Source organism: Engystomops pustulosus, unplaced genomic scaffold (genome assembly GCF_040894005.1).
Source record: "Engystomops pustulosus unplaced genomic scaffold, aEngPut4.maternal MAT_SCAFFOLD_124, whole genome shotgun sequence".
Taxonomy (NCBI): domain Eukaryota; kingdom Metazoa; phylum Chordata; class Amphibia; order Anura; family Leptodactylidae; genus Engystomops; species Engystomops pustulosus.
Window position 1 is genome coordinate 273,730 of NW_027285005.1, and position 25,146 is coordinate 298,875.

A 25,146-nucleotide genomic window follows, 5' to 3' on the forward strand; every position below is an offset into this window, starting at 1 on the left:
GGAGGAGGCTGCGGGAAGGGGGATATAGGGATGCCACAGGGAGGAGGCTGTGGGTAGGTGGATATCAGAGATGACACGGGGAGGAGGCTGCGGGAAGGTGGATATCAGGAGGCCACGGGGAGGGGCTGTGGGAAGGGGGATATCAGGAGAACACGGGGGAGAGGCTGTGGGAAGGGGGATATCAGGAGGCCACGGAAGGGGGATATCAGGATGACTCGGGGAAGAGGCTGGGGGAATCAGGGGGATATCAGGATGCCATAGGGAGGGGCTGCGGGAAGGTGGATATTGGGATGACATGGGGAGGAGGCTGCAGGTAGGTGGATGGTGGTAGATGGGATGACACGTGGACGTTATCTGATATAAAAATCTCCTTTATTAATATCTATTAATCATCTGAGTGCAAAAATAAGCTGAATATTTCTGTACAGCTGTTACATAGAAATCAAGGCTTCCGATTGGTCAGTATAAAGCAGAGGGAATGCTGGGAAGAATAAATACTGGCGACATCAACCAGATATGACCCTTGTCCTGGAGTCCTTCACAATGGGGCCGTAATCTGAGGATCAGGGTGCTGCGTCTCTGGACCCACATACCTATCCATCCCCCCTCCCCCGAGGTCACAGCACAACACCCACCATCACCCACACATCGCCCTCAGGCCAGCCCCATCTCTTCCAACAAAACAGTCCATTTCCATCTCCTTCAGGTGGGGCCCCTGAGCCCTCAGCAGCATCTCTTGACGTGGGGCTTCTTCTTGGTCTTGGTGATGGTCACCACCTCGGTGGGTCGTAGCCGGGCCTGGCTCTCCTTCTTCATCCGCAGAACCAGACTGGTCACGGACAGGAACATCTGCAGGGACCAGGACAGATCAGAAGAGTGGAGGGGTCTGGGGGCTCCATGTTGATACAGCGACCCCTCCAGGCACCATGTGAGAAGAGAGGACCTGTGCAGGGGCACTGGAGCATTATGGGAGGAGCGGCTTATACACGCCATATGAGGAGGGGACATGGCTACACAATACAGTCCCCTAAGCCCCCCCCCCCCCTCTCCCCCTGTAGCACAGAGTGAGAATGGAGCCCTGTAACTGATGGAGACAGGGCCCTCACACGATATAAGTTTAAAGCTTTTAGCTGCTGGAGAAGGGGGCCCCCTTAAGACCCCCAGCTGCAGGTGGAGGTGGGTACCCATAAAGACCCCCAGCTGCAGGTGGAGGTGGGTGGCCATAAAGACCCCCAGCTGCAGGTGGAGGTGGGTACCCCTAAAGACCCCCAGCTGGAGATTCCCCTCCCGGCTGGTGGAGGAGGGTGCTCCCTAGATTCCCCTCCCGGCTGGTGGAGGAGAGTGCTCCCTAGATTCCCCTCCCGGCTGGTGAAGGAGGGTGCTCCCTAGATTCCCCTCCCGGCTGGTGGAGGAGGGTGCTCCCTAGATTCCCCTCCCGGCTGGTGGAGGAGGGTGCTCCCTAGATTCCCCTCCCGGCTGGTGGAGGAGGGTGCTCCCTAGATTCCCCTCCCGGCTGGTGGAGGAGGGTGCTCCCTAGATTCCCCTCCCGGCTGGTGGAGGAGGGTGCTCCCTAGATTCCCCTCCCGGCTGGTGGAGGAGGGTGCCCCCTAGATTCCCCTCCCGGCTGGTGGAGGAGGGTGCTCCCTAGATTCCCCTCCCGGCTGGTGGAGGAGGGTGCTCCCTAGATTCCCCTCCCGGCTGGTGGAGGAGGGTGCTCCCTAGATTCCCCTCCCGGCTGGTGGAGGAGGGTGCTCCCTAGATTCCCCCTCCCGGCTGGTGGAGGAGGGTGCTCCCTAGATTCCCCCTCCCGGCTGGTGGAGGAGGGTGCTCCCTAGATTCCCCTACCGGCTGGTGGAGGAGGGTGCTCCCTAGATTCCCCTCCCGGCTGGTGGAGGAGGGTGCTCCCTAGATTCCCCTCCCGGCTGGTGGAGGAGGGTGCTCCCTAGATCCCCCCCCCCCCCCGGCTGGTGGAGGAGGGTGCTCCCTAGATTCCCCTCCCGGCTGGTGGAGGAGGGTGCCCCCTAGATTCCTCCCGGCTGGTGGAGGGGGGTGCCCCATAGATTCCCCCTGGCTGGGGGGGGGGTGCTCCCTAGATTCCCCCTGGCTGGGGGAGGAGGGTGCTCCCTAGATTCTCCCCCCCCCCCCCCCGGCTGGTGGAGGAGGGTGCTCCCTAGATTCTCCTCGGCTGGTGGAGGTGGGTACCCCTAAAGACCCCCAGCTGGTGGAGAGGGGGTGCCCCCTAGATTCCCCCGGCTGGTTAAGAAGGGTGCCGCCTATATTCTTCCCTGCTGGTGGAGGAGGGTGCTCCCTAGATTGCCCCCCAGCTGGTGGAGGAGGGTGCTCCCTAGATTCCCCTCCCCGGTTGGTGGAGGAGGGTGCTCCCTAGATTCCCCTCCTGACTGGTGGAGGAGGGTGCTCCCTAGATTCCCCCCCGGTTGTTGGAGGAGGGTGCTCCCTAGATTCCCCTCCCAGCTGGGGGAGGAGGGTGCTCCCTATATTCCCCCCGGCTGGGGGAGGAGGGTGCTCCCTAGATTTCCTCACCCCGGCTGTTGGAGGAGGGTGCTCCCTAGATTCCCCCCGGGTGGTGGAGGAGGGTGCCCCCTAGATTTCGCCCCCCCTCTGGGTGGTAGAGGAGGGTGCTCCCTAGATTCCACCCGGCTGGTGGAGGAGGGTGCTCCCTAGATTCCCCCCCCACCCGGGTGGTTGAGGAGGGTGCTCCCTAGATTCCCCCCGGCTGTTGGAGGAGGGTGCTCCCTAGATTCCCCCCATCTGGTGGAGGAGGGTGCTCCCTAGATTCCCTCCCATCTGGTGGAGGAGGGTGCTCCCTAGATTCCCCCCCATCTGGTGGAGGGTGCCCCCTAGATTGCCCCCATCTAATGTAGGAGGGTGCCATCTAGATTGCCCCCCAGCTGGTGAACTGCAGCACACACATGTATATCCTCAGCCCTGCCCCGTTGCTCTCACCTCCTCTACGTTGCGGTTCTCCTTCGCACTCGTCTCATACAGTCGGACTCCCATCTGGTCACTAAATCTTTTTGCATCTGCTGTTTCCACCTGTTTTCGGGAAGGGTCATCGTCCTTATTACCCACTGAGAAAAAATAAAGAGTGGGACATCCATCATCTACAGAGAGAGACACCACGAGACGGTCACCCGCGTCACCCATCATCTACTCTACAGAGAGCGACCGCCACCCGCGTCACCCATCATCTACAGAGACACCACGAGACCTCCAATCACGTCACCCATGATCTACAGAGAGAGACCTCCACCCGCGTCACCCATCATCTACAGAGAGAGACCTCCACCCGCGTCACCCATCATCTACAGAGAGAGACCTCCACCCGCGTCACCCATCATCTACAGAGAGAGACCTCCACCCGCGTCACCCATCTACAGAGAGAGACCTCCACCCGCGTCACCCATCTACAGAGAGAGACCTCCACCCGCGTCACCCATCTACAGAGAGAGACCTCCACCCGCGTCACCCATCATCTACAGAGAGAGACCTCCACCCGCGTCACCCATCATCTACAGAGAGAGACCTCCACCCGCGTCACCCATCATCTACAGAGAGAGACCTCCACCCGCGTCACCCATCTACAGAGAGAGACCTCCACCCGCGTCACCCATCTACAGAGAGAGACCTCCACCCGCGTCACCCATCTACAGAGAGAGACCTCCACCCGCGTCACCCATCTACAGAGAGAGACCTCCACCCGCGTCACCCATCTACAGAGAGAGACCTCCACCCGCGTCACCCATCTACAGAGAGAGACCTCCACCCGCGTCACCCATCTACAGAGAGAGACCTCCACCCGCGTCACCCATCTACAGAGAGAGACCTCCACCCGCGTCACCCATCTACAGAGAGAGACCTCCACCCGCGTCACCCATCTACAGAGAGAGACCTCCACCCACGTCACCCATCTACAGAGAGAGACCTCCATCCGCGTCATCTATAGAGAGACACCACAAGACCACCGCCCATCATCTACAGAGAGACACCACGAGACCTCTACCCGTGTCCCCATCTACTGAGAGAGACCACCACCCATCATCTGTAGAGAGAGACCGCCACCCACGTTAACCATCATCTACAGAGAGACACCCCAAGACCACCGCCCATCATCTACAGAGAGACACCACGAGACCTCCACCCACGTCACCCATCATCTACAGAGAGAGACCTCCACCCGTGTCACCCATCATCTACAGAGAGAGACCTCCACCCTCGTCACCCATCATCTACAGAGAGAGACCTCCACCCTCGTCACCCATAATCTACAGAGAGAGACCTCGACCCTCGTCACCCATCTACAGAGAGAGACCTCCACCCGCGTCAACCATCATCTACAGAGAGACACCACAAGACCACCAGCCATCATCTACAGAGACACCACGAGGCCTCCACCCGCGTCACCCGTCATCTACAGAGAGAGACCTCCACCCGCGTCACCCATCATCTACAGAGAGACACCACAAGACCGCCACCCATCATCTACAGAGAGACACCACAAGACCGCCACCCATCATCTACAGAAAGACACCACGAAACCTCCACCCGCGTCACCCATCATCTACAGAGAGAGACCACCACCCACGTCATCCATCATCTACAGAGAGAGACCACCACCCACGTCACTCATCATCTTCACAGAGACACCACAAGACCACCACCCATCATCGACAGAGAGAGACTGCCACCCACGTCACCCATCATCTACACAGAGACACCACGAGACCACCACCCATCATCTACAGAGACACCACAAGACCGCCACCCATCATCTACAGAGAGACACCACCCATCATCTACAGAGAGAGACCACCACCCGTGTCATCCATCATCTACAGAGACACCATGAGACCTCCACCCACGTCACCCATCATCTACAGAGAGACACCACAAGACCACTACCCATCATCTACAGAGAGACACCACGAGATCGCCACCTGCGTCCCCCATCATCTACAGAGAGAGACACCACAAGATCGCCACCAGCATCAACCATCATCTATAGAGGCCGAGGCTGTGCCACCTGGGCTGAAGATGTGGCCCCCCCCAGTGCTGAGGATGTGCCCCTTTCCCCCCAGGGCTTTGCCTGTACTGTGAGGAACTCACCAAGCACTGTGCACACAGAGTCACAATTCTGGCTTATCTCGTGCAGCCAGCGTTTCACATTTACAAAGGATTCTGGGTTGGTGACATCATACACCACAATGACCCCGTGTGTGTTCCGGTAATATCTGAGGGGATAACAAAACATAAATTACATAGATCAGGACAACATCTACCTCCCTACCACTACCCTCAGAACATGCCCAGTGAGCATCCCACGTATGATACCCACGTTGATGTGATGGTACGAAACCTTTCCTGACCGGCTGTGTCCCAGATCTGCAGCTTTACCCGTTCTCCATCCAGAACAAGAGTTCGGATCTTAAAGTCGACTCCAATTGTGGTTATGTAACTTCCTGAGGAACATCAAGAAAGCAAAATACAGAGAGGAATAGAACGAATATAATAGAAAGACACGGCAGAGGCTACAGAAAGGGAAGGGAAAGGATGAAGGTCTCCAGGGAAAGAGAGGACACAACACATGCTACAAGATATGAAGGGAAGGGAAAGGATGAAGGTCTCCAGGGACAGAGAGGACACAACAGATGCTGCAAGATATGAAGGGAAGGGAAAGGATGAAGGTCTCCCGGGACAGAGAGGACACAACAGATGCTACAAGACATGAAGGAAAGGGAAAGGATGAAGGTCTCCAGGGACAGAGAGGACACAACAGATGCTGCAAGATATGAAGGGAAGGGAAAGGATGAAGGTCTCCAGGGACAGAGAGGACACAACAGATGCTACAAGATATGAAGGGAAGGGAAAGGGAAAGGATGAAGGTCTCCAGGGACAGAGAGGACACAACAGATGCTACAAGATATGAAGGGAAGGGAAAGGATGAAGGTCTCCAGGGACAGAGAGGACACAACAGATGCTACAAGATATGAATGGAAAGGATGAAGGTCTCCAGGGACAGAGAGGACACAACAGATGCTACAAGATATGAAGGAAAGGGAAAGGGAAAGGATGAAGGTCTCCAGGGACAGAGAGGACACAACAGATGCTACAAGATATGAAGGGAAGGGAAAGGATGAAGGTCTCCAGGGACAGAGAGGACACAACAGATGCTACAAGACATGAAGGAAAGGGAAAGGATGAAGGTCTCCAGGGACAGAGAGGACACAACAGATGCTACAAGATATGAAGGAAAGGGAAAGGGAAAGGATGAAGGTCTCCAGGGACAGAGAGGACACAACAGATGCTACAAGATATGAAGGGAAGGGAAAGGATGAAGGTTTCCAGGGACAGAGAGGACACAACAGATGCTACAAGATATGAAGGAAGGGAAAGGATGAAGGTATCCAGGGAAAGAGAGGACACAACAGATGCTACAAGATATGAAGGGAAGGGAAAGGATGAAGGTTTCCAGGGACAGAGAGGACACAACAGATGCTACAAGATATGAAGGGAAGGGAAAGGATGAAGGTCTCCAGGGACAGAGAGGACACAACAGATGCTACAAGATATAAATGGAAAGGATGAAGGTCTCCAGGGACAGAGAGGACACAACAGATGCTACAAGATATGAAGGGAAGGGAAAGGATGAAGGTTTCCAGGGACAGAGAGGACACAACAGATGCTACAAGATATGAAGGAAAGGGAAAGGATGAAGGTTTCCAGGGACAGAGAGGACACAACAGATGCTACAAGATATGAAGGAAGGGAAAGGATGAAGGTCTCCAGGGACAGAGAGGACACAACAGATGCTACAAGATATGAAGGGAAGGGAAAGGATGAAGGTCTCCAGGGACAGAGAGGACACAACAGATGCTACAAGATATGAAGGGAAGGGAAAGGATGAAGGTCTCCAGGGACAGAGAGGACACAACAGATGCTACAAGATATGAAGGGAAGGGAAAGGATGAAGGTCTCCCGGGACAGAGAGGACACAACAGATGCTACAAGATATGAAGGGAAGGGAAAGGATGAAGGTCTCCAGGGACAGAGAAGACACAACAGATGCTACAAGATATGAAGGGAAGGGAAAGGATGAAGGTCTCCAGGGACAGAGAGGACACAACAGATGCTACAAGATATGAAGGGAAGGGAAAGGATGAAGGTCTCCAGGGACAGAGAGGACACAACAGATGCTACAAGATATGAAGGGAAGGGAAAGGATGAAGGTCTCCAGGTACAGAGAGGACACAACAGATGCTACAAGATATGAAGGGAAGGGAAAGGATGAAGGTCTCCCGGGACAGAGAGGACACAACAGATGCTACAAGATATGAAGGGAAGGGAAAGGATGAAGGTCTCCAGGTACAGAGAGGACACAACAGATGCTACAAGATATGAAGGGAAGGGAAAGGATGAAGGTCTCCCGGGACAGAGAGGACACAACAGATGCTACAAGATATGAAGGAAGGGAAAGAATGGGGGTCTGTATAGTATACAACGGGTGCTGCAAGACACAAAGGTAAAATAGAAGATAAGATAATCCTTTATTAAAGAGAGGACAGGACAAACAATGACACAATGATATTATGGATAAATGAACAAAAAGAAAAAAGGGCTAAAAAAAAAACAAGAAAAGAAGACAAGTAATGATTGGCAGACTGATATTCAGTCTGTGGATGGGACCTGCAGGGACTGGTTAGGTGGGGGCACATGTTACTTCTGTTTGGGCCTTGTTGGTGGAACACCCGGATGGTAGCGGGAGGAAGGACTTACGATAACGTCCCCTACCACATTTGGGGTGAAGCAGTCGTTCAGTGAAGGTGCTCCCTAAAGCCACCACAGTCTCATGCATGGCAAGGGAGCTACTCTCCAGAATAGATGTCACCCTACACAGTGTCCTCCTCTCAGCTACTACCCACACTGTGTGCGGAGGACCCCCCAGGACAGAGCTGCTTTCCTCATCAGTCTGATCCTCTCCCTAGCTGAGATGCTGCTTCCCCAACAGACTTCACCAGAGAAGATGCAGATGCCAATACAGAGCTGAAACGGGTCTTAAGAAGTGCCCCCTGCCCTCAGCCTCCTCAGCAGGTATAACCTGCTCTGACCCTTCCTGTGATGTGCGCTTATGTTCTCAGCCCCCTCCACTTTATTGTTGAGGAGGACACCCAAGTACTTATAGGACTTCACTGCCTCAATGTCTGTCCCCTGGATGACCACTGGTTGAGAAGGAGGACTGTCCACCACCATCTCCGTGGTCTTTCCAGCATTAATCCTAAGGTGGTTTCGCTGGCACCAGTCCACAAATTCCCGGATCAGTTCTTTGTACTCCCTGTCGTTCTCACCTGTAATGAGGCCGACTATTGCAGAGTCATCAGAGAACTTCTGGAGGTGGCGGCTACATGAATTGTACCTGAAGTCTGATGTGTACAATGTGAAGAGGAAGGGAGCAAGAACTGTACCTGGAGGTGCACCTGTGCTACTAATCCCAGGGAAGAACAACAAGACATCAATGGATGAAAGGCATAAGTAAAAGGAAAAGAAGGGAAGACATCAAGGGAAGGGAACGGACAGATCCTACATAGCTTCAAAGTACAGGACACGACAGACGCTACAAGACGCCAAAGGAAGGGAAAGGATGGAGGTCACAAGACAAAGAAAGGACACAACCGATGCTGCAAGACATCGAAGACATCAGGGGAAGGGAAAGGATGGAGGTCACAAGGCATTGGGAGGGGAAAGGACACTATAGATCCTACAAGACATCTAGGGAAGGGAACGGATATGATGAATGCCACAAGACAACAAGGGAAGGAGAAGGATGGAGGTCTCGAGGCATAGAGAGAAGGGAAAGGGCACAACAGATGCTACAAGACATTAACATCAACCATAGAAGAAATGTAGAAATTTGGGGGGCATTAAAGATTGGGAGAAGATGGAGGCCACAAAAGATTTTGGAAATGAAAAGAGTTCCTGAGACATCAAGGAAAGTTACTGGATATAAGAAATTGATGAATGGAAAAAATAATGTAGGCAATGGACCAGAGAGGAGGATGATGAAGGCGCAGGTTCTCCAGAAGGGGGCACTCACCAGAGAAGGAATTGTCCGAGAACCTCAGGAGGAGGCTGCTCTTCCCCACACCTGCAACAACATACAGCCCACCTTATTCAATAGACCCCACCAAGGCCGGGCAATAGCGCAGACACCACCAGCCGGGCAGGGGGCAACACCCCAGGCGCCACGGATCGGGTAGTGGATAACACCACAGAAGCCACGGACCGGGTAGTGGGTAACACCACAGAAGCCACGGACCGGGTAGTGGGTAACACCACAGACGCCACGGACAGGGTAGTGGGTAACACCACAGAAGCCACAGACCGGGTAGTGGGTAACACCACAGACGCCACGGATCGGGTAGTGGATAACACCACAGAAGCCACGGACCGGGTAGTGGGTAACACCACAGATGCCACGGATCGGGTAGTGGGTAACACCACAGAAGCCACGGACCTGGTAGTGGGTAACACCACAGAAGCCACGGACCGGGTAGTGGGTAACACCCCAGATGCCACGGATCGGGTAGTGGGCAACACCCCAGACGCCACGGGTAAGGCAATGGGCTACACCACAGATACCATGGGCCCTGTAGTGGGTGATGCCGCAAACCCCACAGCCCCACGTGGCGGCAGGGTACACTCACATCTGTTATTTATTATTTAATTTTTCTTTAAAAGTCTTAATAATTAAGAAAGAGAAATAATCTTGCGGGCCACGAGTTGTACATGTGCGTCCCCCGCTGTACAGGTCCCCTAGGACACATAGCACTTACCTGCCGTGCCCTCTGCTCAGGGAATACCAGTGACATCATCAGTGAGGCCACGGGATTCCCTGGCATTCAGGGGCACATTGATTACATCATGGAGAATCACACGGGGATGAGGGGCTAAACACGTGGCCTTCCATAGGGGCCGCCAGCGGCAGGTAGGGAGCCAGGAGTGGCTTATTCTCGTCTGCCATGTATATACATCCCTGTGTGGAGATCATTTCTCACAAATGTAGTCACATAGGAACAAGACTGTGTCCTTGAATACAACCACCGCTGCTGGAGGGATTAAACAAAGAAATAAATATGTATTTGAAATGTCCGGGAGTTACTTGAGGTCCTGCAGCCGTCCTGTGGTAATGATTGCTGAAGCCGGGAGGTTGGACAGGACTCCAAACCTACCTCCCAACTATTGGGCGAAAGAAAAAGGGACAAAAATCCCCTCCCACTTTTTCTAAACCACGCCCATTGTCCCACCCACAAGCATTGTATAATATTGACATTGGTAAAATGCCCCTTACTTTGCCCCCCCATGGACCTGTATAATACCCCTAATGCAACTATGCAACATATAAGACCCCTCTTTTATTTTATCCTCCCGTTACATTTATTTTTCCACTTTTATTTATCACCCTAAACTTACACGTAATACTATCCGTACTCACACCACTACCCCTCCTCACATGGTGTGGTCCTCCTCCTGTAGCCTCCTGCCCTCCAGCCTCCTCCTGCCCTCCAGCCTCCTCCTGCCCTCCAGCCTCCTCCTGCCCTCCAGCAGTCTCAAGCCCCACTGTCCTCTATCCTCCTCCTGCATCCTCCAGCCTCCTCCTGTCCTCCAGCTCCCCATGTTCTCTATCCAACCTCCTCTTACTGTGGCCTTCGTTCCCCTCGCATTTCTTACCTTTCCTTGTCCCCCCTCTGCAGTCATTTCTTCTCCCGGTCTTCCACAGTCTCCCGGAGGGAGCGGGAGCAGCCGGGGGTGGGGGGCAGGAAGCTTCCTCCTCACATGACTCATCCGGGGTAGCAGGGACAAACCGGGGAGAGCGTCAGGAAACCTGGGACATTTTCCCAGCCGCTCGCGACCATGGGCCAGAGCCCAAAAACCGGGACTGTCCCGCCGCAAGAGGCCTGCACAATAGAGCGTGTCAGGCCACTGCTGGCAAAATGTGAGCTGGTCGTATCAGAGGAAGCTTCTCGTTTTGTTTCACCATCTCGTTATGAGAAATGATCTTCACACAGGAACATTTTTTTAATAACATCTGACTGAAAAAATATATGCGGCAAATAAATTAAATGTAAAAGCCCAGAAGGGAATAAAAGCTTCTGCTCTGAGAGAAAAGTCTCATGTACGTTTCTACGCATCAGACTTTTTCAAGAAGTTGAATTGCCTGAACAAGGATCTAGGATTCCTGTACAGAGGGAACTACAACCACCAGCAGCTCATGGGAGTGCCTGCATCACTGCCACCAGACAACCCAACCCATCATCTGATCAACTGCTGGGCCACTCCTGCACTTACCCGAGTCTCCAATAAGCAGAAGTTTGAATAAGTGATCATAGTCCTTGGCGGCCATCGTTATCAGTACACGGAGGCCACAGCCGTCCCTCTTATCCAGTCCTGGGGGCGCCTTATATTCACACAGTCTACAACCAGCTGTCCATCAGGCTGTCGCTACAGCTCTAGGGGTCTCCCTCGCTGGGCTGTCTCTCGGTCTCCCTCGCTGGGCTGTCTCTCGGTCTCCCTCGCTGGGCTGTCTCTCGGTCTCCCTCGCTGGGCTGTCTCTCGGTCTCCCTCGCTGGGCTGTCTCTCGGTCTCCCTCGCTGGGCTGTCTCTCGGCCTCCCTCGCTGGGCTGTCTCTAGGCCTCCCTCGCTGGGCTGTCTCTAGGCCTCCCTCGCTGGGCTGTCTCTAGGCCTCCCTCGCTGGGCTGTCTCTAGGCCTCCCTCGCTGGGCTGTCTCTAGGCCTCCCTCGCTGGGCTGTCTCTCGGCCTCCCTCGCTGGGCTGTCTCTAGGCCTCCCTCGCTGGGCTGTCTCTAGGCCTCCCTCGCTGGGCTGTCTCTAGGCCTCCCTCGCTGGGCTGTCTCTAGGCCTCCCTCGCTGGGCTGTCTCTAGGCCTCCCTCGCTGGGCTGTCTCTAGGCCTCTCTGTGGCTTTGTGTCTGATCTCTGATAGGCAGTCACGGCGGATGTCTCTAGGTGGGATGTCTCTAGGTGGGATGTCTCTAGGTGGGATGTCTCTAGGTGGGATGTCTCTAGGTGGGATGTCTCTAGGTGGGATGTCTCTAGGTCTCCCTTGGAGGGATCTCTAGGTCTCTCTAGCAGGCTGTCTCTTCGGCTCCGTGTCTGTGTTCTCTGATAGGCAGTCTCGGCAGGTCTCTCTTGCTGGGATGTCTCTAGGTCTCTCTAGCAGGCTGTCTCTTCGGCTCTGTGTCTGTGATCTCTGATAGACAGTCTCGGCAGGTGTCTCTAGCAGGCTGTCTCTTCGGCTCCGTGTCTCTGATCTCTGATAGGCAGTCACGGCAGGTGTCTCTAGCAGGCTGTCTCTTCGGCTCCGTGTCTCTGATCTCTGATAGGCAGTCTCGGCAGGTCTCTCTTGCTGGGATGTCTCTAGGTCTCTCTAGCAGGCTGTCTCTTCGGCTCCGTGTCTGTGATCTCTGATAGGCAGTCACGGCAGGTGTCTCTAGCAGGCTGTCTCTTCGGCTCCGTGTCTCTGATAGGCAGTCTCGGCAGGTCTCTCTTGCTGGGATGTCTCTAGGTCTCTCTAGCAGGCTGTCTCTTCGGCTCCGTGTCTGTGATCTCTGATAGGCAGTCACGGCAGGTGTCTCTAGCAGGCTGTCTCTTCGGCTCCGTGTCTCTGATCTCTAATAGACAGTCTCTAGGCCTCTCTTCGGCTTTGTGTCTGATCTCTGATAGGCAGTCACGGCGGATGTCTCTAGGTGGGATGTCTCTAGGTGGGATGTCTCTAGGTGGGATGTCTCTAGGTGGGATGTCTCTAGGTGGGATGTCTCTAGGTCTTCCTTGGAGGGATCTCTAGGTCTCTCTAGCAGGCTGTCTCTTCGGCTCCGTGTCTGATCTCTGATAGGCAGTCTCGGCAGGTCTCTCTTGCTGGGATGTCTCTAGGTCTCTCTAGCAGGCTGTCTCTTCGGCTCCGTGTCTGATCTCTGATAGGCAGTCTCGGCAGATCTCTCTTGCTGGGATGTCTCTAGGTCTCTCTAGCAGGCTGTCTCTTCGGCTCCGTGTCTGTGATCTCTGATAGGCAGTCACGGCAGGTGTCTCTAGCAGGCTGTCTCTTCGGCTCCGTGTCTCTGATCTCTAATAGACAGTCTCTAGGTCTCTCTGTTTTCGCTGAGCTCAGGGGAAGGAAATCCCGGCTCTTCCTGTATGAGGAGAGAAAACAGAGGGACGTCAGCTCTGCAGCCACAGGAGCACAGACCACGGACAGCACAGGTCCCGGGGTCCCTCCTGAAGACCCCCAGAAACTATAGAGATCCCCCCAGCAATTACCCCATTATAGGCAACAAAGTCAATAGGGAACGTCAGCAACATAAGGAAAATGTAGGAGCCTCATCATACAGGGGAAACACAAACACAGGGGTCAGTATATACAGGGGAAACACAAACACAGGGGTCAGTATATACAGGGGAGGGGATATATATATATACACAGGGGTCAGTATATACAGGGGAGGGGATATATATACACAGGGGTCAGTATATACAGGGGAGGGGATATATATATACAGGGGTCAGTATATACAGGGGAGGGGATATATACACACAGGGGTCAGTATATACAGGGGAGGGGATATATATACACAGGGGTCAGTATATACAGATGAGGGGATATATATATATACACACAGGGGTCGGTATATACAGGGGAGGGGATATATATACACAGGGGTCAGTATATACAGGGGAGGGGAAACACATACACAGGGGTCAGTATATACAGGGGAGGGGATATATATATACACAGGGGTCAGTATATACAGGGGAGGGGATATATATATACAGGGGTCAGTATATACAGGGGAGGGGAAACACATACACAGGGGTCAGTATATACAGGGGAGGGGATATATATATATACACAGGGGTCAGTATATACAGGGGAGGGGATATATATACACAGGGGTCAGTATATACAGGGGAGGGGATATATATATACAGGGGTCAGTATATACAGGGGAGGGGATATATATACACAGGGGTCAGTATATACAGGGGAGGGGATATATATATACACAGGGGTAAGTATATACAGGGGAGGGGATATATATATATACACAGGGGTCAGTATATACAGGGGAGGAGATATATATATACACAGGGGTCAGTATATACAGGGGAGGAGATATATATATACACAGGGGTCAGTATATACAGGGGAGGGGATATATATATATATACACAGAGGTCAGTATATACAGGGGAGGGGATATATATACACAGGGGTCAGTATATACAGGGGAGGGGATATATATACACAGGGGTCAGTATATACAGGGGAGGGGATATATATACACAGGGGTCAGTATATACAGGGGAGGGTATATATATACACAGGGGTCAGTATATACAGGGGAGGGTATATATATATATACACAGGGGTCAGTATATACAGGGGAGGGGATATATATACACAGGGGTCAGTATATACAGGGGAGGGGATATATATATACACAGGGGTCAGTATATACAGGGGAGGGGATATATATACACAGGGGTCAGTATATATAGGGGAGGGGATATATATACACAGGGGTCAGTATATACAGGGGAGGGGATATATATACACAGGGGTCAGTATATACAGGGGAGGGGATATATATACACAGGGGTAAGTATATACAGGGGAGGGGATATATATATACACAGGGGTCAGTATATACAGGGGAGGGGATATATATAGACAGGGGTCAGTATATACAGGGGAGGGGATATATATACACAGGGGTCAGTATATACAGGGGAGGGGATATATATACACAGGGGTCAGTATATACAGGGGAGGGGATATATATACACAGGGGTCAGTATATACAGGGGAGGGGATATATATACACAGGGGTCAGTATATACAGGGGAGGGGATATATATATACACAGGGGTCAGTATATACAGGGGAGGGGATATATATATATATATATATATATATATATATATATATACACACACAGGGGTCAGTATATACAGGGGAGGGGATATATATACACAGGGGTCAGTATATACAGGGGAGGGGATATATATATATACACAGGGGTCAGTATATACAGGGGAGGGGATATATATACACAGGGGTCAGTATATACAGGGGAGGGGATATATATACACAGGGGTCAGTATATACAGGGGAGGGGTATATATACACAGGGGTCAGTATATACAGGGGAGGGGATATATATACACAGGGGTCAGTATATACAGGGGAGGGGATATATATACACAGGGGTCAGTATATACAGGGGAGGGGATATATATACACAGGGGTCAGTATATACAGGGGAGGGGATATATATACACAGGGGTCAGTATATACAGGGGAGGGGATATATATACACAGGGGTCAGTATATACAGGGGAGGGGATATATATACACAGGGGTCAGTATATACAGGGGAGGGGATATATATACACAGGGGTCAGTATATACAGGGGAGGGGATATATATACACAGGGGTCAGTATATACAGGGGAGGGGATATATATACACAGGGGTCAGTATATACAGGGGAGGGGATATATATACACAGGGGTCAGTATATACAGGGGAGGGGATATATATACACAGGGGTCAGTATAAACAGGGGAGGGAATATATATATACACAGGGGTCAGTATATACAGGGGAGGGGATATATATACACAGGGGTCAGTATATACAGGGGAGGGAATATATATATATACACAGGGGTCAGAATATACAGGGGAGGGGATATATATACACAGGGGTCAGTATATACAGGGGAGGGGATATATATATATATATACACAGGGGTCAGTATATACAGGGGAGGGGATATATATACACAGGGGTCAGTATATACAGGGGAGGGGATATATATACACAGGGGTCAGTATATACAGGGGAGGGGATATATATACACAGGGGTCAGTATATACAGGGGAGGGGATATATATACACAGGGGTCAGTATATACAGGGGAGGGGATATTTATACACAGGGGTCAGTATATACAGGGGAGGGTATATATATACACAGGGGTCAGTATATACAGGGGAGGGTATATATATACACAGGGGTCAGTATATACAGGGGAGGGTATATATATACACAGGGGTCAGTATATACAGGGGAGAGTATATATATACACAGGGGTCAGTATATACAGGGGAGGGGATATATATACACAGGGGTCAGTATATACAGGGGAGGGGATATATATACACAGGGGTCAGTATATACAGGGGAGGGGATATATATACACAGGGGTCAGTATATACAGGGGAGGGAATATATATATACACAGGGGTCAGTATATACAGGGGAGGGGATATATATACACAGGGGTCAGTATATACAGGGGAGGGTATATATATACACAGGGGTCAGTATATACAGGGGAGGGGATATATATACACAGAGGTCAGTATATACAGAGGAGGGGATATATATACACAGGGGTCAGTATATACAGGGGAGGGTATATATATACACAGGGGTCAGTATATACAGGGGAGAGTATATATATACACAGGGGTCAGTATATACAGAGGAGGGGATATATATACACAGGGGTCAGTATATACAGGGGAGGGGATATATATACACAGGGGTCAGTATATACAGGGGAGGGGATATATATACACAGGGGTCAGTATATACAGGGGAGGGGTATATATACACAGGGGTCAGTATATACAGGGGAGGGGATATATATACACAGGGGTCAGTATATACAGGGGAGGGGATATATATACACAGGGGTCAGTATATACAGGGGAGGGGATATATATACACAGGGGTCAGTATATACAGGGGAGGGGATATATATACACAGGGGTCAGTATATACAGGGGAGGGGATATATATACACAGGGGTCAGTATATACAGGGGAGGGGATATATATACACAGGGGTCAGTATATACAGGGGAGGGGATATATATACACAGGGGTCAGTATATACAGGGGAGGGGATATATATACACAGGGGTCAGTATATACAGGGGAGGGGATATATATACACAGGGGTCAGTATATACAGGGGAGGGGATATATATACACAGGGGTCAGTATATACAGGGGAGGGGATATATATACACAGGGGTCAGTATAAACAGGGGAGGGAATATATATATACACAGGGGTCAGTATATACAGGGGAGGGGATATATATACACAGGGGTCAGTATATACAGGGGAGGGAATATATATATATACACAGGGGTCAGAATATACAGGGGAGGGGATATATATACACAGGGGTCAGTATATACAGGGGAGGGGATATATATATATATATACACAGGGGTCAGTATATACAGGGGAGGGGATATATATACACAGGGGTCAGTATATACAGGGGAGGGGATATATATACACAGGGGTCAGTATATACAGGGGAGGGAATATATATATACACAGGGGTCAGTATATACAGGGGAGGGAATATATATATACACAGGGGTCAGTATATACAGGGGAGGGGATATATATACACAGGGGTCAGTATATACAGGGGAGGGGATATATATACACAGGGGTCAGTATATACAGGGGAGGGGATATATATATACACAGGGGTCAGTATATACAGGGGAGGGTATATATATACAGAGGGGTCAGTATATACAGGGGAGGGGATATATATATACACAGGGGTCAGTATATACAGGGGAGGGTATATATATACACAGGGGTCAGTATATACAGGGGAGGGGATATATATACACAGGGGTCAGTATATACAGGGGAGGGGATATATATATACACAGGGGTCAGTATATACAGGGGAGGGAATATATATATACACAGGGGTCAGTATATACAGGGGAGGGAATATATATATACACAGGGGTCAGTATATACAGGGGAGGGGATATATATACACAGGGGTCAGTATATACAGGGGAGGGGATATATATACACAGGGGTCAGTATATACAGGGGAGGGGATATATATATACACAGGGGTCAGTATATACAGGGGAGGGGATATATATATATACACAGGGGTCAGTATATACAGGGGAGGGAATATATATATACACAGGGGTCAGTATATACAGGGGAGGGAATATATATATACACAGGGGTCAGTATATACAGGGGAGGGGATATATATACACAGGGGTCAGTATATACAGGGGATGGGATATATATATACACAGGGGTCAGTATATACAGGGGAGGGGATATATATACACAGGGGTCAGTATATACAGGGGATGGGATATATATACACAGGGGTCAGTATATACAGGGGAGGGGATATATATACACAGGGGTCAGTATATACAGGGGAGGGGATATATATACACAGGGGTCAGTATATACAGGGGAGGGGATATATACACAGGGGTCAGTATATACAGGGGAGGGAATATATATATATACACAGGGGTCAGTATATACAGGGGAGGGGATATATATACACAGGGGTCAGTATATACAGGGGAGGGAATATATATATATATATATATATACACAGGGGTCAGAATATACAGGGGAGGGGATATATATACACAGGGGTCAGTATATACAGGGGAGGGGATATATATATATACACAGGGGTCAGTATATACAGGGGAGGGGATATATATATATACACAGGGGTCAGTATATACAGGGGAGGGGATATATATACACAGGGGTCAGTATATACAGAGGAGGGGATATATATACACAGGGGTCAGTATATACAGGGGAGGGGATATATATATATATACACAGGGGTCAGAATATACAGGGGAGGGGATATATATACACAGGGGTCAGTATATACAGGGGAGGGGATATATATATATACACAGGGGTCAGTATATACAGGGGAGGGTATATATATATACACAGGGGTCAGTATATACAGGGGAGGGTATATATATACACAGGGGTCAGTATATACAGGGGAGGGTATATATATACACAGGGGTCAGTATATACAGGGGAGGGGATATATATACACAGAGGTCAGTATATACAGAGGAGGGGATATATATACACAGGGGTCAGTATATACAGGGGAGGGGATATATATATATATACACAGGGGTCAGTATATACAGGGGAGGGGATATATATACACAGGGGTCAGTATATACAGGGGAGGGGATATATATACACAGGGGTCAGTATATACAGGGGAGGGGATATATATACACAGGGGTCAGTATATACAGGGGAGGGGATATATATACACAGGGGTAAGTATATACAGGGGAGGGGATATATATACACAGGGGTCAGTATATACAGGGGAGGGGATATATATACACAGGGGTCAGTATATACAGGGGAGGGGATATATATACACAGGGGTCAGTATATACAGGGGAGAGTATATATATACACAGGGGTCAGTATATACAGGGGAGGGGATATATATACACAGGGGTCAGTATATACAGGGGAGGGGATATATATACACAGGGGTCAGTATATACAGGGGAGGGGATATATATACACAGGGGTCAGTATATACAGGGGAGGGGATATATATACACAGGGGTCAGTATATACAGGGGAGGGTATATATATACACAGGGGTCAGTATATACAGGGGAGGGGATATATATACACAGAGGTCAGTATATACAGAGGAGGGGATATATATACACAGGGGTCAGTATATACAGGGGAGGGGATATATATATATATATACACAGGGGTCAGTATATACAGGGGAGGGGATATATATACACAGGGGTCAGTATATACAGGGGAGGGGATATATATACACAGGGGTCAGTATATACAGGGGAGGGGATATATATACACAGGGGTCAGTATATACAGGGGAGGGGATATATATACACAGGGGTAAGTATATACAGGGGAGGGGATATATATACACAGGGGTCAGTATATACAGGGGAGGGGATATATATACACAGGGGTCAGTATATACAGGGGAGGGGATATATATACACAGGGGTCAGTATATACAGGGGAGGGGATATATATACACAGGGGTCAGTATATACAGGGGAGGGGATAAATATACACAGGGGTCAGTATATACAGGGGAGGGGATATATATACACAGGGGTCAGTATATACAGGGGAGGGAATATATATATATATACACAGGGGTCAGTATATACAGGGGAGGGGATAAATATACACAGGGGTCAGTATATACAGGGGAGGGGATATATATACACAGGGGTCAGTATATACAGGGGAGGGAATATATATATATATACACAGGGGTCAGTATATACAGGGGAGGGGATATATATACACAGGGGTCAGTATATACAGGGGAGGGGATATATATACACAGGGGTCAGTATATACAGGGGAGGGGATAAATATACACAGGGGTCAGTATATACAGGGGAGGGGATATATATACACAGGGGTCAGTATATACAGGGGAGGGAATATATATATATATACACAGGGGTCAGTATATACAGGGGAGGGGATATATATACACAGGGGTCAGTATATACAGGGGAGGGAATATATATATACACAGGGGTCAGTATATACAGGGGAGGGGATATATATACACAGGGGTCAGTATATACAGGGGAGGGGATATATATACACAGGGGTCAGTATATACAGGGGAGGGGATATATATATATACACAGGGGTCAGTATATACAGGGGAGGGGATATATATACACAGGGGTCAGTATATACAGGGGAGGGGATATATATATATATACACAGGGGTCAGTATATACAGGGGAGGGGATATATATACACAGGGGTCAGTATATACAGGGGAGGGGATATATATACACAGGGGTCAGTATATACAGGGGAGGGGATATATATATATACACAGGGGTCAGTATATACAGGGGAGGGGATATATATACACAGGGGTCAGTATATACAGGGGAGGGGATATATATACACAGGGGTCAGTATATACAGAGGAGGGGATATATATACACAGGGGTCAGTATATACAGGGGAGGGGATATATATATACACAGGGGTCAGTATATACAGGGGAGGGAATATATATATACACAGGGGTCAGTATATACAGGGGAGGGGATATATATACACAGGGGTCAGTATATACAGGGGAGGGGATATATATACACAGGGGTCAGTATATACAGGGGAGGGGATATATATATACACAGGGGTCAGTATATACAGAGGAGGGGATATATATACACAGGGGTCAGTATATACAGGGGAGGGGATATATATATATATACAGGGGTCAGTATATACAGGGGAGGGAATATATATATACACAGGGGTCAGTATATACAGGGGAGGGAATATATATATACACAGGGGTCAGTATATACAGGGGAGGGGATATATATACACAGGGGTCAGTATATACAGGGGAGGGGATATATATACACAGGGGTCAGTATATACAGGGGAGGGGATATATATATACACAGGGGTCAGTATATACAGGGGAGGGGATATATATACACAGGGGTCAGTATATACAGGGGAGGGGATATATATACACAGGGGTCAGTATATACAGGGGAGGGGATATATATACACAGGGGTCAGTATATACAGGGGAGGGGATATATATACACAGGGGTCAGTATATACAGGGGAGGGGATATATATACACAGGGGTCAGTATATACAGGGGAGGGGATATATACACACAGGGGTCAGTATATACAGGGGAGGGGATATATATACACAGGGGTCAGTATATACAGGGGAGGGGATATATATACACAGGGGTCAGTATATACAGGGGAGGGGATATATATACACAGGGGTCAGTATATACAGGGGAGGGGATATATATACACAGGGGTCAGTATATACAGGGGAGGGGATATATATACACAGGGGTCAGTATATACAGGGGAGGGGGTATATATACACAGGAGTCAGTATATACAGGGGAGGGGATATATATACACAGGGGTCAGTATATACAGGGGAGGGGATATATATACACAGGGGTCAGTATATACAGGGGAGGGGATATATATACACAGGGGTCAGTATATACAGGGGAGGGGATATATACACACAGGGGTCAGTATATACAGGGGAGGGGATATATATACACAGGGGTCAGTATATACAGGGGAGGGGATATATATACACAGGGGTCAGTATATACAGGGGAGGGGATATATATACACAGGGGTCAGTATATACAGGGGAGGGTATATATGTATATACAGGGGTCAGTATATACAGGGGAGGGGATATATATACACAGGGGTCAGTATATACAGGGGAGGGGATATATATACACAGGGGTCAGTATATACAGGGGTGGGGATATATATACACAGGGGTCAGTATATACAGGGGAGGGGATATATATACACAGGGGTCAGTATATACAGGGGAGGGTATATATATATACACAGGGGTCAGTATATACAGGGGAGGGGATATATATACACAGGAGTCAGTATATACAGGGGAGGGGATATATATACACAGGGGTCAGTATATACAGGGGAGGGGATATATATACACAGGGGTCAGTATATACAGGGGAGGGGATATATATACACAGGGGTCAGTATATACAGGGGAGGGGATATATATACACAGGGGTCAGTATATACAGGGGAGAGTATATATATACACAGGGGTCAGTATATACAGGGGAGGGGATATATATACACAGGGGTCAGTATATACAGGGGAGGGGATATATATATACACAGGGGTCAGTATATACAGGGGAGAGGATATATATACACAGGGGTCAGTATATACAGGGGAGGGGATATATATACACAGGGGTCAGTACATACAGGGGAGGGGATATATATACACAGGGGTCAGTATATACAGGGGAGAGGATATATATGTATATACAGGGGTCAGTATATACAGGGGAGGGTGTATATTCCTGTCAGTCTCTCCCATGCAGCAGTCTCGGTGCTTACCCCGGGCTGTCTCTCTCTGTCGCTGTCTCTCTCTGTCTCTGTCTCTTTCTCTCTCTCTCCTCCTCTTCCTCCTCCTTCCTCCTCCCCGGACACAGCCTGAGGGGAAGTGACCAGGATGTCTCTCTCGTTATTAATATTTCTCATGTAACAGTAATGGTCGCTGTATTAATTGTAACAATGTATCAGATATCCACTCATAGGCCCCGGGTGTCAGAGTTGTTATTCCTTTGATCTCATTAGTATTCAGCTTTCTAGTCACCCTGACAGCCCTGTACGAGCTGCTGAGAGTTATATTAATTGTAACAAAGTATCAAAGATTATCACTAAGTGTATAATGCGCTGTGTGAGGAGTCACTAAGATCCTGCGCCCGATATCCTGAATGTGTCGCTTCCCCCGCTCAGGTCCCCGGAGTTCACCTTCTTCTTCCTGGTGCATGTAAGTGCATTGTCCGTGTATAATGCGCTGTGCGGGGAGTCACTAAGATCCTGCACCCGATATCCTGCATGTGTCACTTCCCCGCTCAGGTCCCCGGAGTTCACCTTCTTCTTCCTGGTGCATGTAAGTGCATTGTCCGTGTATAATGCGCTGTGCGGGGAGTCACTAAGATCGTGCGCCCGATATCCTGCATGTGTCGCTTCCCCGCTCAGGTCCCTGGAGTTCACCTTCTTCTTCCTGGTGCATGTAAGTGCATTGTCCGTGTATAATGCGCTGTGCGGGGAGTCACTAAGATCCTGCGCCCGATATCCTGCATGTGTCGCTTCCCCGCTCAGGTCCCAGGAGTTCACCTTCTTCTTCCTGGTGCATGTAAGTGCATTGTCCGTGTATAATGCGCTGTGCGGGGAGTCACTAAGATCCTGCGCCCGATATCCTGCATGTGTCGCTTCCCCGCTCAGGTCCCCGGAGTTCACCTTCTTCTTCCTGGTGCATGTAAGTGCATTGTCCGTGTATAATGCGCTGTGCGGGGAGTCACTAAGATCGTGCGTCCGATATCCTGCATGTGTCACTTCCCCGCTCAGGTCCCCGGAGTTCACCTTCTTCTTCCTGGTGCATGTAAGTGCATTGTCCGTGTATAATGAGCTGTGCGGGGAGTCACTAAGATCCTGTGCCCGATATCCTGCATGTGTCACTTCCCCGCTCAGGTCCCCGGAGTTCACCTTCTTCTTGGTGCATGTAAGTGCATTGTCCGTGTATAATGCGCTGTGCGGGGAGTCACTAAGATCCTGCGCCCGATATCCTGCATGTGTCACTTCCCCGCTCAGGTCCCCGGAGTTCACCTTCTTCTTCCTGGTGCATGTAAGTGCATTGTCCATGTATAATGTGCTGTGCAGGGAGTCACTAAGATCCTGCGCCCAATATCCTGCATGTGTCACTTCCCCGCTCAGGTCCCTGGAGTTCACCTTCTTCTTCCTGGTGCATGTAAGTGCATTGTCCGTGTATAATGCGCTGTGCGGGGAGTCACTAAGATCCTGCACCCGATATCCTGCATGTGTCACTTCCCTGCTCAGGTCCCCAGAGTTCACCTTCTTCTTCCTGGTGCATGTAAGTGCATTGTCTGTGTATAATGCGCTGTGCGGGGAGTCACTAAGATCCTGCACCCGATATCCTGCATGTGTCGCTTCCCCGCTCAGGTCCCCGGAGTTCACCTTCTTCTTCCTGGTGCATGTAAGTGCATTGTCCGTGTATAATGCGCTGTGCAGGGAGTCACTAAGATCCTGCGTCCAATATCCTGCATGTGTCGCTTCCCCGCTCAGGTCCCCGGAGTTCACCATCTTCTTCCTGGTGCATGTAAGTGCATTGATGTGTATAATGCGCTGTGCGGGGAGTCACTAAGATCCTGCGCCCGATATCCTGCATGTGTCACTTCCCTGCTCAGGTCCCTGGAGTTCACCTTCTTCTTCCTGGTGCATGTAAGTGCATTGTCCGTGTATAATGCGCTGTGCGGGGAGTCACTAAGATCCTGCGCCCGATATCCTGCATGTGTCGCTTCCCCGCTCAGGTCCCCGGAGTTCACCTTCTTCTTCCTGGTGCATGTAAGTGCATTGTCCGTGTATAATGCGCTGTGCGGGGAGTCACTAAGATCCTGCGCCCTATATCCTGCATGTGTCACTTCCCCGCTCAGGTCCCCGGAGTTCACCTTCTTCTTCCTGGTGCATGTAAGTGCATTGTCCGTGTATAATGCGCTGTGCGGGGAGTCACTAAGATCCTGCACCTGATATCCTGCATGTGTCACTTCCCCGCTCAGGTCCCCGGA

The 25,146-nt window shown here is 50.0% G+C and overlaps 1 protein-coding gene across 3 annotated transcripts; it reads right to left on the reverse strand.

Annotated features, from left to right (window-relative positions):
• Window positions 1-350: 350 nt before the first annotated feature.
• LOC140108397 (ras-related protein Rab-35-like) lies at window positions 351-22,984 on the reverse strand. 3 transcript variants are annotated; one of them, XM_072131709.1, is made up of 7 exons: window positions 22,895-22,984; window positions 11,359-13,213; window positions 9,107-9,157; window positions 5,354-5,477; window positions 5,125-5,249; window positions 2,965-3,089; window positions 351-849 (listed from the first exon to the last, which is right to left on the reverse strand). In XM_072131709.1, exons 2-7 carry the CDS (start codon window positions 11,411-11,413, stop codon window positions 724-726), a joined length of 606 nt encoding a protein of 201 aa, XP_071987810.1. In that variant the 5' UTR covers window positions 11,414-13,213; window positions 22,895-22,984; the 3' UTR covers window positions 351-723. The 3 variants fall into 3 exon arrangements, with proteins under 3 accessions (XP_071987810.1, XP_071987811.1, XP_071987812.1); XM_072131710.1 differs by lacking the exon at window positions 22,895-22,984 and adding an exon at window positions 22,840-22,871; XM_072131711.1 differs by lacking the exon at window positions 9,107-9,157.
• Window positions 22,985-25,146: the final 2,162 nt, after the last annotated feature.